This window comes from Dipodomys merriami, unplaced genomic scaffold (assembly GCF_024711535.1).
Source record: "Dipodomys merriami isolate MVZ:Mamm:240054 unplaced genomic scaffold, mDipMer1.0.p SCAF_11, whole genome shotgun sequence".
Taxonomy (NCBI): domain Eukaryota; kingdom Metazoa; phylum Chordata; class Mammalia; order Rodentia; family Heteromyidae; genus Dipodomys; species Dipodomys merriami.
The window spans coordinates 13,697,256-13,713,355 of NW_027202382.1; the positions used below are offsets into that span (position 1 = coordinate 13,697,256).

The window sequence follows — 16,100 nt, forward strand, 5'->3', positions numbered from 1 at the left end:
AGTCCATGAGAATCTTATCTCCAATTAACAACCAAAAGCCAGAAGTGGAGCTATGGCTCAAGTGGTAGAGCTCTAGCCTTGAGTAAAATAGTTCAGGGACAGTGCCCAGGCCCTGACTCTAAGCCCCAGGAAAACCCAAAACAAAGTTTCCTCTTGTTCCTAGGTACATTATTCCTACCATTTTTTGTACCTCTAAGCATGCATAAATATGTTTTCTGTTGTTATAGTGTGTGTTTTTTAGAATTTTAAATAAAAAAGTTAAAGTATGTAATCTTTCCTACTTATTTTCCTTAGTAAAATTATTTTGGAATTTCTGCATACTGAATGAACTCCAGACAATTGAGACAAATGAAGGGTATTTTCTTTTTGTGTTTTTGTGTGTGTGTGCCAGTGCTGGAACCTGAACTCTAAGCCTCATGCTCTCACTTGGCTTTTTCACTCATGGCTTCACTTTCAGCTTTTTGCTGGTTAATTGCAGAGAAGTCTTGAGGATTTGTCAGCCTCCACTTATTTTGAAAATCACAGTGTGAGCCATTGGCACCAATGTCTAGAATGGGTATTGAAACGCTAGGAATGTACTAATGAGGCAACATGATAACCCAATAAAACTATTATTCAAATATTCCTATAGAACTAGGAGCTGGTGGCTTATGCCTATAATTCAATCTATTCAGGAGGCTGAGATTTGATAATCGAGTTTTGAAGCCACTCTAAGCAGGAGAAATCCCTGAGACTCTTATCTCCAGTTAACCAACAAAAAGCTGGAAGTGAAGATGTGGTGCAAGTGGGCAAAAAAGTCAAGTGAGAGTTTGAGGCACTGAGTTCAGGCCCTGAGTTTAATCAGGTTTTAAATAAAACTGTGACCCAAAATGTATACTCTTTCTGGGGCTGGGAAGGTGGCTCAGTGGTAGAGTGCTTGCATTCCATGCATGAGGCCCTGGGTTCGATTCCTCAGCACCACATAAGCAAAAAGAAAAAAGCCGGAAGTGGTACTATGGCTCACATGGTAAGAGCGCTAGCCTAGAGCTGAAGAGCTGAGGGACAACGCCCAGGCCCAGAGTTCAGGCCCCATGACTGACCAAAAAAAAAACAAAAAACAAAAAACAAAATATATACTCTTCCTATCAGTAGAAATATTCTAAGAGTCAGTATACTCCACAAATAAAAAGCAGCATCAGCTGTCCCTCAAATCAAATTAGGAGATAAGTTTACTTATATAAAATTTCAGTCCCGGTGGCTCACGCCTATAATACTAGCTACTCAGGAGGCTGATATTTGAGGATCCTGGTTCAAAGCCAGCCCTGGCAGGAAAGTCCATGAGACTCTTATCTCCAATTAATCACCAGAAAACCAGAAGTGGCATTGTGACTCAAGTAGAATGTTTGCCTTGAGCTGAAGAGCACAGGGACAGTGCCCAGGCCCAGAGTACAAGCCCCATGACTGACAAAAAAAAAAAAGATTTTATTTGTCCCGCGTGTGCGCGTGCACGTGCGTGCGTGCGTGTGTGTAACAATACCATAATGGAACCCAGGGCCTCACACAGCTCAGCAAAAACTCTTCCATTAAGCCCTATCTGCTCATTGTTATGCAGATACTTTAAGACCAAATTCAAAAAATAAAACAAAACAGAAAATACTCTTCTGAGAGACATCAGCTGAAATAAAAATCCATTCTCTAAGAACTTGGCTAGGACAAATATCAAAAAGAGTTAAGATGAGACAAATGTCATCAGGCTTTTCCCAAGGACAGATACCCCATAAATACCGAAGAAAAGATGGCTTGACCTGATATCAAACACTTACATCTTCAGTCCAGTCTTCTGCTGTCCACTCTTCCACAGAATTCTTCCAGGCACCTGCTAAATACAACAAAGTTTATAACACAAAGTCAAATGTCATTTTATTCCCAATAGTTTTTAATTGTACACTGGGAATAAAAATTGTATCTCATTAGCAAATTAATTTATAATCCAAGAAATATTAAATTCTTAATCTATTTTCAAAGTCAGTCACGTTTTCAAATTCAACTTAGCTAATATTAAAAATATAAGCTCAAATCAATGTCTTAAAATGACTTTACCTCATCTAAATAACATCTAAACAATTCTGCCACAAATAAGAAACTATGGACATATCACACTTAATAATGGGCTAATACTTGTGAAATATATTAATTGGAATGGAACAACATCATTTTAACAAAAATCTACCATAGGTCCTACTTCAGATTAGCTACTGAGTTTATAAAATTCACAGACATGATCTTCTTATAAACTATTAGTTCCACCTATTTCAAGAGAAGACAAGACAAGTTGGGAGCTGGTGGCTCACCCCTATAATCCTAGCTACTCAGGACACTGAGATCTGAGGATTGTGGTTTGAAGCCAGCCCAGCCAGAAAAGTCCCCTTGAGACTTATCTCCAATTAACCACGAGAAAAACCAGAAGTAGTACTGTGGTTCAAAGTGATAGAGCTCTAGCCTTGAGCAAAAAAAGCTCAGGGATAGCACCTAGGCCATTAGTTCAAGCCCCAAGACCAAAAAAAAAAAAAAAAGGACAAAGACAAGGAGAAAAGGGAGAGGAAAGGAGGTAGTGAGAGAGAGAGAGAGAAATTTAAGTTTGAAAAGTATAATGAAAGCTAGAATATAAGATTTTCAGGAGAAAAAGATGAAGGCCAGGAAACAGACAGATGTACAAAGGGATCTTTCTTCAAGGAAAACAAGTATTGGGTATTACAAAAACCTACGTATAAAATATTTTGGAGCTGGGAAGGTTGCTCAGTGGTAAAATGCTTGCCTTGCATGCATGAGGCCCTGGGTTCAATTCCTCAGCACCCATAAGCAAAAAAAAGAAAAAAAAAGCCGGAAGTGGCGCTGTGGCTCAAGTGGTAGAGCGCTAGCCTTGAGCTTAAAAAAAAAAAAATTCAAATATCATAAAGTTTCAAATGTACATCTTTTCTTTCTTTCTTTCTTTTTTTTTTTTTTGGTCAGTTGTGGAGTCTGAATTGTGGGCCTGGGCGCTGTCCCTCAACTCTTCAGTTCAAGGCTAGTGCTCTACCACTTGAGCCATAGCGCCACTTCCAGCTTTTTCTGCTTATGTGGTGTTGAGGAATCCAACCCAGGGCCTCATGCATGCAAGGCAAGCACTCTACCACTGAGCCACCTTCCCAGCCTACATCTTCTTTTTTAAAAACAAAATAAATAGGGGCTGGGAAGGTGGCTCAGTGGTAAAGCGCTTGCCTTGAATGCCTGAGGCCCTGGGTTCGATTCCTCAGCACCACATAAGCAAAAAGAAAAAAGCCGGAAGTGGCACTGTGGCTCAAATGGTAGGGTGCTAGCCTTGAGCTGAAGAGCTGAGGGATAGCACCCAGGCCCAGAGTTCAGGCCCCACGACTGGACCAAAAAAACAAACAAAATAAATAATAGATGTCATTATACATTTTCATACATGTATTTCATTTACTTTGATCATATTCACCACGCTCATTACCTGCTTTTTTTTTTTGGGGGGGGGGTAAGTTGTGGGGCTTGAACCCAGTTCCTAGGTGCTGTCCCTGAGCACTTTTGTTCAAGGCTACCATTCTACCACTTTGAGCCACAGAGACACTTTTGGTTTTCTGGTGGTTAATTGGAGATAGTCTCATGGACTTGTCTATGCAGACTGGCTTTGAACCATGACCCTCAAACTCAGCCTCTTGAGTAGCTAGGATTACAGGTGTGAGCCTCTGTTGCCAGGCTCCATTACCCTCTTTCATTCTCCTTCCCTTCCACTGTCTTCCTCTTCTGAAATCATATATTCTCCCAGGCTTCTACCTTTTCTCTGTGCTGGCTTGAACTCAGAGCCTGGCTGCTGTCCTTGGAATATTTTTTCTGGGGTGGGGAGGGCGGTTATATTTTGTTTATATGGTACTATATGGTACCAAGGAATCCAACCCAGGACCTTATGCATACCAGGCAAGCACTCTACCACTAAACCACATTCCCAGCCCATCTCTGAGCTTTTACAACATTCAAGGGGACCAATTGGGCTATAGCTCCATTTCTGGCTATTTGGTAGTTAATTAAAGATAAGAATGTCATGGGGAATTGGAGGCATGGCTCAGTTAGTAGAGCACTAGCCAATGAGCGAAAACTTCAGGCACCAAGTTCAAGTCCCAGTCTCTGATCTAAAAATAAATAAATAAAAAGAATGACATGGATTTTCCTGCCTGGGCTGGTTTCACACTTCAGTCCTCACATCTTAACCTCCTGAGTAGCAAGGATTACTCAGCAACCCGAGTACATTTAAATGCAGATAGGAGTTGGGTATGGTAACACACACTTGTAATCCTAGCACTCAAGATGCTAAAAAGCAGGAGAATACTGAGCTTGAGTTCAGCCTGAAATACGTAATAAGTGCTAGTCTGGCCTGAGCTATGTAATGAGAAACTGCCTATAACAACAACAACAAAAAAAAAATTTTTTTTGGGGTCCGATCGTGGGGCCTGAACTCTGGGCCTAGGCGCTGTCCCTCAGCTCTTCAGCTCAAGGCTAGCACTCTACCACTTGAGCCACAGCGCCACTTCTGGCTTTTTTCTTTTTGCTTATGTGGTGCTGAGGAATCAAACCCAGGGCCTCAGGCATGCAAGGCAAGCACTCTACCACTGAGCCAACTTCCCAGCCCTATAACAACAAAATTTTTAAAATTTCTTCCTCAGGGGTGGGGGGGGAGGCTGGGAAGGGATGTGAAGAGTAAATAAAGGAGGAGGCTGCAATGCTTGATAAGAAATGTACTCATTATCTTGCCCATGTAATGGTAACCCCTCCGTACAGTATGTTCACAAAAAATAAAAATGAAAATGAAAATTTAAAAAAAAATTTCTTCCTTAAAAGAAGAAAGAAAAAATCCAGGCAAAAGAATAGTGCACACCCTACAGGGAAAAATAAGCCAACAAAGATAGTTGCAAGCAGCAGAAATGCAACATGATCTAGTGATATGACAAGAAATAGCAAGAAGAGCCTCATGTTAGGAGGAAGAGGCAAATTACAGTAACCTGCCTTACTTGTACATGCTATGAAACCACCAGAAAGACTTTTAAAAGCATGTAAGTTCAAGTCCTTAAATGACTTTGAACTATTCAATTTTTACAATAAAGATTTTGTCTGCTTTACTGAATTTTAGATCTGTGGACCGATACGCCAAAGCAGATGGGAAAACATTAATGACATTATTTACAATTTTTAACAATGGATATAGCTCAGTAGTAAAGCACTAGCCTAGCAGGTATAAAACTGGATTTGAGGGCTGGGAAGGTGGCTCAGTGGTAAAGTGCTTGCCTTGCATGCCTGAGGCCCTGGGTTCAATTCCTTAGCACCACATAAGCAAAAAGAAAAAAACCGGAAGTGGCGCTATGGCTCAAGTGGTAGAGCGCTAGCCTTGAGCTGAAGAGCTGAGGGACAGTGCCCAGGCCCAGAGTTCAGGCCCTACAACTGGACCCAAAAAAAAGAAAAAACAAAACTGGATTTGATTCCTAAAGTGTTAGGATTTAAATTAATAAAAAGTTTGGGATGAATATTACTATAAAAAAAAAAACTTCATTTACTAGTCTTAGGAAAATATTAACTAGTCAATGGGAAATACTGGAAGCATTTTTCAGTGTGTGCATATGTGTGTGTGTGGGGGGGGGGGTAAGTTGTGGGGCTTAAACTCTGGGCCTGGATGCTGTCTCTCAGCTCTTCAGCTCAAGGCAAGCACTCTACCACTTGAGCCACAGTGCCATTTCCAATTTTCTGGTGGTTTATTGGAGGTAAGAGTCTCTCAGGGAAGTGGTGCTGAAGCTCAAGTGGTAGAGTGCTTGCCTTGAGCTGAAGAGCTGAGAGACAGTCCTCAGGCCCAGAGTTCAAGCCCCATGACCTACAAAAAAAAAAGGGGGGGGGGTCTCTCAGACTCTTTCCTGCCCAGGCTGGCTTTGAACTGCGATCCTCAGATCTCAGCCTCCTGAGTAGCTAGGGGTACAGCCATGATCCACCTGTGCCCAGCTCTCAAGTGTTTTTTGTTGCTGTTGTTGGTCGTGGGGCTTGTACAATGGGCCTGGGTGCTGTCCCTCTGCTCTTCAACTCAGGGCTAGCACTCTACGACTTGAGCCACAGTACCACCTCCGGTTTTTTTATTTATGTGTTGCTAAGGAATAGAACCCAGGCCAAGGCCTCATGCATGCAAGGTAAGCATTCTACCCCTGAGCCACCTTCCCAACCCTCGGTGTGTTTTTTGTTTTTTTTTTTTTTTTTTTTTTGTCGGTCGTGGGGCTTGAACTCTGGGCCTGGGCGCTGTCCCTCAGCTCTTCAGCTCAAGGCGAGTGCTCTACCACTTGAGCTACAGCGCCACTTCCGGTTTTCTGGTGGTTTATTGGAGATAGGAGTCTCACGGTCTCTCCTGCGCGGGCTGGCTTTGAACCGCGATCCTCAGATCTCAGCCTCCTGAGTAGCTAGGATTACAGGCGTGAGCCACCAGCGCCCGGCCCTCGGTGTGTTTTTTAAACTCTCAGTACAGAGGATTAATCATAGAACTTTATCCATGCCAGACAGGCCCAGTACCACTTAACTCTACATCTCCATCCATTAAGTCTAAACTATGTAAATTCCTTTTTTTTTTTTTTTGGTTGGTTGTGAGGTTTGAACTCTGGGCCTAGGTTAGCTCAAGGTGAGCACTCTACCACTTAAGCCACAGTGCCACTTCTGGTTTTCTAGTAATTAATTGGAGATAAGAGTCTCACAGACTCTTTCCTGCCCAGGCTGGCTTTGAACCGTGATCCTCAGATCTCAGCCTCCTGAGTAGCTAAGATTACAGCCATGAGCTACTAGCACCAAACTTACATAAATTCTTTAAGTAAAACATTCATACCTTTGACTCCATAAGAAGTTTTATTTGGCAGATCTTGAGTTATACTGTGAGCCTTTGATACCATTTCTGTAAATCAACACAAAAAAGAAAATTTGAACAGTCAAAGCTAAGTACATTATCACTTCTCATCGATAATTTACATGTCTATGGTCAGCAAGGTCCAAAAATATTAAGGAAAAAAATTCCAGAAAGATATAGAAAAAACAAAAAGACAACCACATTCACATGACTTTCATTACAGTAAAGTGTTTGAATTGTCCCACTGTATTATTATTACTCATTTCTTATTGTGTCTTATTTATTTTGTTGTTTTTTTTAGGGGGTAGTACTGGTGATAGTGATGGCCCTGGGGCTTGAACTCAAGAGCCTGAGCACTTTCCCTTAGATTTTTTTTTTTTTTTTTGTTCAAAGCTAGTGCCTTAGCAGCACTACCATCTTTTTGGTAGTTAACTGGAGTTAAAGATCTCCTGGGAATTTCTTGCTTGAGCTGGCTCCAAACAATGATCCTCAGATCTCAGCCTCCTAAGTAGCTAGGATTATAGGCATGAACCAAGAGTGCCCAGCTCTGTGCCTAACAGATCTCAGCCTCCTAAGTAGCTAGGATTATAGGCATGAACCAAGAGTGCCCAGCTCTGTGCCTAACATAAACAGAACTTTATCATGGGTGTGTATAAAACACAAGATACATGATTTGGTTCTGTGTGCAGTTATAGGTATCCCCTTATGGGGGAGTCTTAGAAACGATCCCTCACAAACAAGGTGCTGGCCCTACTGCATATTCTATGCTACTATCCAAGGACAAGGAACCTGCAATGCACTCTATGAAAAATAACTGTAAAAAAATAATAACAGCTGGGCACCGGTGGCTCATGCTTATAAGCCTAGCTACTCAGGAGGCTGACATCTGAGGATCGAGGTTCAAAGCCAGCCCGGGCAGGAAAGTCCGTGAGACTCTTATCTCCAATAAAAACCACTAGAAAACCAGAAGTGGCGCTGTGGCTCAAGTGGTAGAGCGTTCTCCTTGAGCTGAAGAGTACAGGGACAGCGCCCAAGCCCAGAATTCAAGCCCCATGATCGACAAAACAAAAAAACAAAAACAAAACAAACAACAAAAAAACCACTGTACTTCAAGTTATGAAGATTGTGTCTGCTAGCTTATGAACATTCACACTGCATACTCTGTAACTGTTTTCATTTACCACTAGAGCCTTCCAATCTATTTCAAAGACCCTATTTTTTCACAAATTATTTGTGAATAATATTGTGAAGATATATCACTCTTTCTAGTTCGGTTAATGTGCTTTCCTCACATGAAGAATGGATTTTTTAGGCTAGACATACGATAACATACATCTGTAATTCCAGTAGCTGGTGAGGGCAGAGATCAGGATCACAATTTGGGGCCAGCCAGGGAAAGAAAATAACAAGACCTCCATCAAAAAAATAAAATAAAATAAAATAAAATAAAAAAATTGATGGGCTAGCTCAAGTGGTAGAGCGCTAGCCTTGAGCTGAAGAGCTGAGGGACAGTGACCAGGCCCAGAGTTCAGGCCCATGACTGGACCCAAAAATAAAAAATAAATAAATAAATAAAATAAAAAATTGGCCATAGTAGTACTTAGCTATAATACTAGCTATCACCTAAATAGTTCTACGTAGAAGGCTCATGGTCCCACAATCCTGGAGCAAAAACTACAAGACCCAGCTGGGTGCCTATGGATCATGCCTATAATCCTAGCTACTCAGAAGACTGAGATCTTAGGATCATGGTTCAAAACTGGGCAGTAAAGTCTGTGAGACTCTTATCTCCACCAAAATGCCAGAAGTGGAGCTGTGGTTTAGGTAGTAGTAAGCTATTCTTGAGTAAAAAAGGCTTAGGGACAGCACCAGGCCATGAGTTCAAGGCCCAGTAGCAGTGTGCACACACACACACACACACACACACACACACACACACACACACACACACACACACACACAAAAGAACAATAAACAAAACAGGGGGGCTGGGAAGGTGGCTCAGTGGTAGAGTGCTTGCCTTGCATGCCAGAGGCCCTGGGTTCGATTCCTCAGCACCACATAAGCAAAAAGAAAAAAGCCAGAAGTGGCACTGTGGCTCAAGTGGTAGAGCGCTAGCCTTGAGCTGAAGAGCTGAGGGACAGTGCCCAGGCCCAGAGTTCAGGCCTCAAGAAAAAAGGGAAAAAGAAGGATCTGTTGTCAGTTTGGTGACATACATATAATCTTAACTCTTGGGAGGCTGAAGCAGAATACTGAGTTTGAGGCCAGCCTAGACTATATTTAAAACAAGGCATCAAAATCCCTACCTAAGAAGTAGGTGGTATCAAGGGTAAATCTATACAGATTCAGTAGCATACCTATAATCCCATGATGAAGCAAGAGAATCACAAATTTGAAGCCAGCCTGAGACACAGTGTACTACTATGTCTCAAATCAAAATAAACAGACAACCCAAAAACACCACCATACAATGCCTGTGCTAGTCACATATATAATCCCAACTACTCGAGAGACAGAGATTGGGAAGATAGAGATTTGATGCCAGCCCAGACAAAAAATCAGGAAGGTCCTAACTCAACAAGTGTGAGGAGAACATCCCTGTGGATCCAGGTAAAAAAATAGGAAAATAAAAAAAAAAAAAAAGGCAAGAGAATAATAATCTGAGGCCTGCCCAAAGCAAAGAGAGACTCTAATCTAAAAAATAGCTAAAGCAAAGGGAACCAGGTAATGGCTTCAATAGTACAGTACGGACATAATAATCAAAAGACCTGAGTTCAAAGCAGTCATAAATAAATAAAATCCAGTAATCGTAGCTACTCAGGAGGCTGAAATCAGAGGATTGCACTTCGAAGCCAGCCTGGACAGGAAAGTCTATGTGACTCTTATCTCCAATTAATTACAGAAAAAGCACAAAGTAGATGTGCTGGAATTACAGGTGAACACCAGATGCCTATCTAAAATTCACCATTTAATCTGGGTACCAGTGGCCCACACCTATAATCATAGCTACCCAGGAGGCTAAGATATGAGGATTGTGGTTCAAAGCCAGCTCAGGCAGGAAAATGCATGATACTCATATCTCCATTAACCAATAGAAAACCAGAAATGTGGCTGTGGCTCAAAGTGGTACAGTGCTAGATCTCAGGGACAGAGGCCAAGCCCTGAGTTCAAGCCCCAGAACTGACTGAAAATAAAGTAAATTCACCATTTTAGGTAAACCAAGCTCAGAGAGACAAATGATATATTTTATCTCTCATATGTGGGTTATATCTAAAATACATGATAGCCGTGCAGTGGTGGCTCATGCCTATAATTCTAGCTACTCAGGAGGCTGTTATCTGAGGATCGTAGTTTGAAGCCAGCCCGGGCAGGAAAGTCTGTGAGACTTTTATCTCCAATTAAAAAAAAACTTAGAAAAAGCCAAAAGAGGTATTGTCACTCAAGTGATAAGAGTGCTAGCTTTGAGCAAAAGAAGCTCAGAGACAGCACTTGGGCTCAGAGTTCCAGCCCCAGGACCAGCAAAAAAATAAATAAAAATAAAAATAAAATAATTACATGATAATTCAGGATGCTAGGCATTTACACAGAGAAGACCAAAGGCACTCAGGGGAGGAACACAAAAGTGCAAGCTCTGATCTATAAAATCATATTTATCAAAATGAATTCTAGAAATGGAAATAAGAGGTTTTTAATTTGGTTTTTATTTTTTGTCTTGCTTTACTTCTTAGAGGGGTGGTGGGGAAGAAAAATGGAGGGACACAGGGCGAATAAATGCAGCAGCGGCACTCAGTAAAAATTATGGTAAAAATGAACTATAAAATTTGTAGGTAGATTGGGTGGGAGGAGGGGGGTAAAATTGGGTGGGGGGAGGGGGGAGGCGGGGAAGGGAAGTGAAGGGTAAACAAAGGAGGAGGCTGCAATGCTTGGTAAGAAATGTATGCATTATCCTGCCCATGTAATTGTAGCCCCCCTGTACAGTATGTTCTCAAATAAAATAAAATACAATTAAAAAAAAAAAAAACTTGTAGGTAGAAAAGGGAGGAAAAAACTGGGAGAGAACTAAGGAAGGGGTGACAGTGTCCAAAAAGAAATGTACTCATTACCTGACTTACAAAATGGTAACAGTAACTGTACATCACCTTTACAATAACAGTAAGAAAAAGAAAAGAACTTCTATGTATATGTGACATACTGCAAATGAATCACAGACAGTGCTGTTCATGCAAATTCCTTATAAAGCGTCTTTCTCAGAGCACAGAAGAGAAACATCAAACTTATAATCAAGGAGGGATTTTTGGTTTGGGTTTGTTTTCCACTGTTTTATGGTAGGGGATTAAACCCAGGACACCTTGAACATGCTAAGCAATCACTCTATCAATTGAGTCATGGCCTTCAATGAGGTTTTTAAATGAGAGACTTTGAGAGAAAGAGTAGTCTCGGAATAGTTTCCATCAGTGGGCTGGGAAGGTGGCTCAGTGGTAGAGTGCTCGCCTTGCATGCATGAGGCCCTGGGTTCAATTTCTCAGTACCACGTAAGCAGGAAAAGCCAGAAGAGGGTGCTGTGGCTCAAGTGGTAGAGCGCTAGCCATGAGCTGAAGAGGAAGAGCTGAGGGATAGTGCCCAGGCCCAAAGTTCAGGCCACACAACCGACAAAAAAAAAAAAACAGAATAGTTTCTATCAGCATACTTCCCCTATGTATGAGAATGTAAAACTCTTAATAGTGCAAACTTTAAATCATCTTTTACTGAAACAACTCTTACCAGGTCCCTCATCTGCACCATTTTGAGCAGCTTCCCAAACTACTAGCTTTGTTCCACAGCTATCTGTAGATGTAGAATCTGAATAATCTGCAGGATTAAATGTCCTGTGATTTGAAATAAAGAACAAAGGCAAAGAAATGAATTAAGCTGTAAAGCCACAAAAAAAGGCCCCTTCAAATAGCTACCACATGATTACAATTCTTCTGGCCATCAGAATGCACATCTCCTACAACAATCTTATGCAAAATATACTGACATATATTTGAGGATTTTTTTGTCCTCATTTTCATTTGATTCTAGTTCTTTATTTCCTCCTTGGTTTCTTCAATGATGTCCTGGTCATTCAAAAATGTACTGTTAGCCCAGAGCCAGTGGCTCACATCTGTAATCCAGATCTCAGGAGGCTGAGATCTGAGGATCACGGTTCAAAGCCAGGTGACAGTAGCTCACGCCTGTAATTCTAGCTACTCAGGAGACTGAGACCTGAGAATCACAATTCAAAGCCAGCCCAGGCAAGAAGATCTGAGACTCCACTTAACCACCAGAAACCCAGAAGTGATACTGTGACTCAAGTGGCAGAGTACTAGCCTTGAGCTGAAGAGCTCAGGGACAGCACCCAGGCCCAGAGTTCAAGCCCCGTGACTGACCAAAAAAAAAAAAAAAAAGTGCATTGTTTAGTCTCCATGTGTTTGTTTAGTTTCTTAAGTTTTTCTTATTTTCCATTCTCTCTTTTATTTGCCTATTTTCATGAAATGTGGTCCATTGTATCCTAAGCAGAGAACTGGAATCTTTCAAAAAAGACTCAATAGTTAAGTCTTTTTTTTCTCAAGTCTGAATCCAAGCTTGACTTTGAGCCTTTGTCAAGAATTTATATCTTTTATTTTTTTTTTTTTTTGGGGGGGGGGGGGTTGGTGCTGACCATGAACAAGAAAGTTACAGGACAGTGCAATGACCTGAATTCAAGTCCCAGTGCTGGAAAGATAAAGTGAAAAGTACTAATTATAACACCTATTCAGTATGTCATCTTTTATTACTTTCAATTCAGGGGGAAAAAGTGTCAGTTACATAAACATTTTAAGTATTTAGCAATCAATGACAATTGTATTTATCAGCTCTCATGCTGAGGCTTTCAATTAAGGCCATTTAGGCATACACAAATAGTTCCCACAATCTAAGGAAAATTTGCCAATGTCTGTAGACTTTTTTTTTTTGGTTGTGGGGCTTGAACTATGGGCCTGGGCACTGTCCCTCAGCTCTTCAGCTCAAGGCAAGCACTCTACCGCTTGAGCCACAGACAGCGCCACTTCCCGTTTTCTAGTGGAGATAAGAGTCTCAGACTTTCCTGCCTGGGCTGGCTTTGAACAGTGATCCTCAGATCTCAGCCTCCTGAGTAGCTAGGATTACAGGTGTGAGCCACCAGCGCCCGGCTGTCTTAGACATTTTGATTATCACAACCTCAGAAAGGTGTCACTGTATCAACTAGAGAGAGGGAAAGGATAATGTTAAACATACAGGACATCTTACCACCTCAATGAGTATTATTCGGCCCCAAATGTCAATTATGCCAAGGTTAGAAACTCTGCTCTAATGTCTATTGAAACATCAATGTTGCTTATTCTATTCCACATAGTCAATCTTTCTATGTACATAAAACATCTGGTTAACCAGTATAAAGAAACTTGGAACAGGACAAAGGAAGGAAGAGTAGAGTAACAACTAACAAAGGAAATAACTACAAAAACAAGATGGCTGTGACTTACCCCATGCTTTGAGTTGAGAATCTCCCTGCCCCTCTCCCTCTGCCACGTCCAAATCCTTTTAAAAAAAAATAGTATACATCACTATCAATATCATACACATTTAAACTTCTATTAGTTTCTACACCCTATATTCATCACTGAGACAATAATCAGACACTACTGGCACTGATTATCATCCAGGTCATGGTTGTCCTTTGTTGACATACTCAGTTGTAATTTGACTGAGGCCAAGATTAGTCCCCAGTACCACCAAAAGAGAAAGAAATTCTGACATATGAAACATGAACAGAGCTAAGCTGAAGTACATAATACTTAGATCAAATACTTGATCCAACTGGGGAGAGAAAAGAGTAGAAACTGTCATCTTAACCAACAGTAGTTAAATAAAGAAAACAGGCAAATTTAAAGTGAAGATTCTGCTAAGAAAACATAAATAATATTTACTTGGACTGGATCAAAATGCTCAGGAAAAAGGCAACAATAAATTAAAAAACAAGAAAATTAAAGAAATCCTGAAAGTCCCTAGGAAACAAATTAAATATATCTATCTTCCTCCAAAGAACAGCAACTATACTCAAGTATTAATCACAAATACCACTTTATAAAATATATTCTACCTTAGTCACAAATAGCAAAGTAAAATTATCCTTTCCCAATTATCTAGATGGTAATGTTACCAGTAGCACTGGTTTTATACATATAACATTTACCTACCATTGTTATTTGAAACAAATAAGTTCACCTAACACCTTAGCATAAAGATCTACAGCCACTAGATATGGTAGAAACAACTAGGTTCAAGAGTTTAAACCATGTACACCTATAACCCTAATTACGCAGGAGGCTGACATCTTAGGATTGTAGTTCAAAGCCAGTCCAGGCAGAAAAGAGTCTGTCTCCAATTAATAAGCAAAAGGTGAGCTAGCAATGTGGCTTAGTGGTAAAGTGCTTGCCTAGCATGTGTGAAGCCCTGGGTTCAATTCCTTACTACCACATAAACTGAAATACATAAGCAGAAAAAGGGAGAAATGGAGCTGTGGCTCAAGTAGTAGAGTGCTAGCCTTAAGCAAAAGAAGTACAGGAACAGTGTCTAGGCCCTGAGTTTAAACCCCAGGACTGGCATAAAAGAAAAAAAAAGGGAGGGGGGGAGAAAAAGAAAGAAAGGAATCTGAATTCATGTTAAGCCAAGACTCCAATCCCAACTCCTAATCCTTTCGGGGCTCACAGCTCAACTATCAGGCTCTCACAAGGACCAGAACCACTGCACACACACATACCTTCCCCCCACCGAAAAAAAAAGGCCAAAGTGGAGCTTTGCTTAAATGGTAGAACACCAGCCCTTAGGCAAAAAAGCCAAGAGTGCAAGGTCCTGAGTTCAAGCCTTGGTACCAGCACCAAAAATTAATTAATTAATTAACGGGAGCCAGTGCTTCCTGTAATCCTAGCTATTCAGGAGGCTGAAATCGATCTAACCTAGGCAGGAAAGTCCATGAGTCTCTTACCTCCAATTAAGTGGCACTATGGCACAAGTGGTGGAGTGCTAGCCTTGAGCTAAAGAGCTCAGGGACAGTGCCCAGGCCCAGAGTTCAAGCCCACAACTGACAAAATAAATAAATTATATATATATATATATCAAAGCTGGGCATTGGTGGCTTACTCCTGTAACCCCAGCTACTGAACAAGCTGAGCTTTAAAGAATGAAGCCAGCCTGGCAGAAAAGTCCATCTCCAATTAGCCAATGTTAATTGAAGGGATGGCTCAAGATGTAGAGTGCCAGTCATGAGCAAGAGTTTAAGGCCCTCTAAGTTCAAGTACCAGTATCAAAACACACAGACACAGACACACACACAGACACAGACACACACAGACACAGACACACAGACACAGACACAGACACACACAGACACAGACACACACAGACACAAACACACAGACACAGACACACACAGACACACACACACACACAGACACACACACACACACACACACACACACACACCGAGGTCAGTGTGAACTACAGAGAAGTAGCCAGGTGAACAGTTGTGTACTGTTGGTGGGAATACAAATTAGTGCACTAATTATGGAAATCTTTGAATGGTGGTCCTGTTAAAAAAAAAAAAACAACAAAACACTAAAAACAGAGTTAAGCCAGGCACTGGTAGCTCAGGACTCACTACCTACTCAGGAGGCTGAGCTTATTTAAGGATCAAGGTTTGATGCCAGTCTGGGCAGTAAAGTCTGTGAGATTTATCTCCAATTAACCACCATAAAACCAGAAGGGGGGCTGGGAAGGTGGCTCAGTGGTAGAGCGCTTGCGTTGCATGCCTGAGGCCCTGGGTTCGATTCCTCAGCACCACATAGGCAAAAAGAAAAAAGCCAGAAGTGGTGCTGTGACTCAAGCGGTAGAGCGCTAGCCTTGAGCTGAGGAGCTGAGGGACAGCATCCAGGCCCAGAGTTCAGGCCCCACGACCAGACCCCACCCCCACCCCCCAAAAAAACAAACAAACAAACAAACCAGAAGGGGCTCTGTGGCTCAAAGTGGTAGAACACTACTGTCAGCAAAAAAAAAATTCAAGGACAGTGCTCAGACTCCAAGTTCAAGCCTCATGACTGACCCAAAAAAAGCCCTAAAAACCCCAAAAAACAAAACAAAACAAAAAAACAACAAATAAATATGGCTCAGC

At 41.4% G+C, this 16,100-nt stretch overlaps 1 protein-coding gene across 9 annotated transcripts in view; it reads right to left on the reverse strand.

Annotated features, from left to right (window-relative positions):
• Window positions 1-16,100, reverse strand: part of Ubap2 (ubiquitin associated protein 2) — a 111,813-nt gene that overhangs the window by 34,948 nt on the left and 60,765 nt on the right. For 5 of the 9 annotated variants that reach the window (XM_070008775.1, XM_070008802.1, XM_070008830.1 and 2 more), the window contains 4 exons: window positions 13,417-13,471; window positions 11,657-11,760; window positions 6,878-6,943; window positions 1,803-1,858 (listed from right to left, as the gene is read on the reverse strand). In XM_070008775.1, coding sequence (XP_069864876.1) covers window positions 1,803-1,858; window positions 6,878-6,943; window positions 11,657-11,760; window positions 13,417-13,471 — 281 coding nt within the window. The remainder of the gene's footprint in view (window positions 1-1,802; window positions 1,859-6,877; window positions 6,944-11,656; window positions 11,761-13,416; window positions 13,472-16,100) is intronic. The other 4 variants (XM_070008791.1, XM_070008850.1, XM_070008821.1 and 1 more) reach the window with 1 other exon arrangement.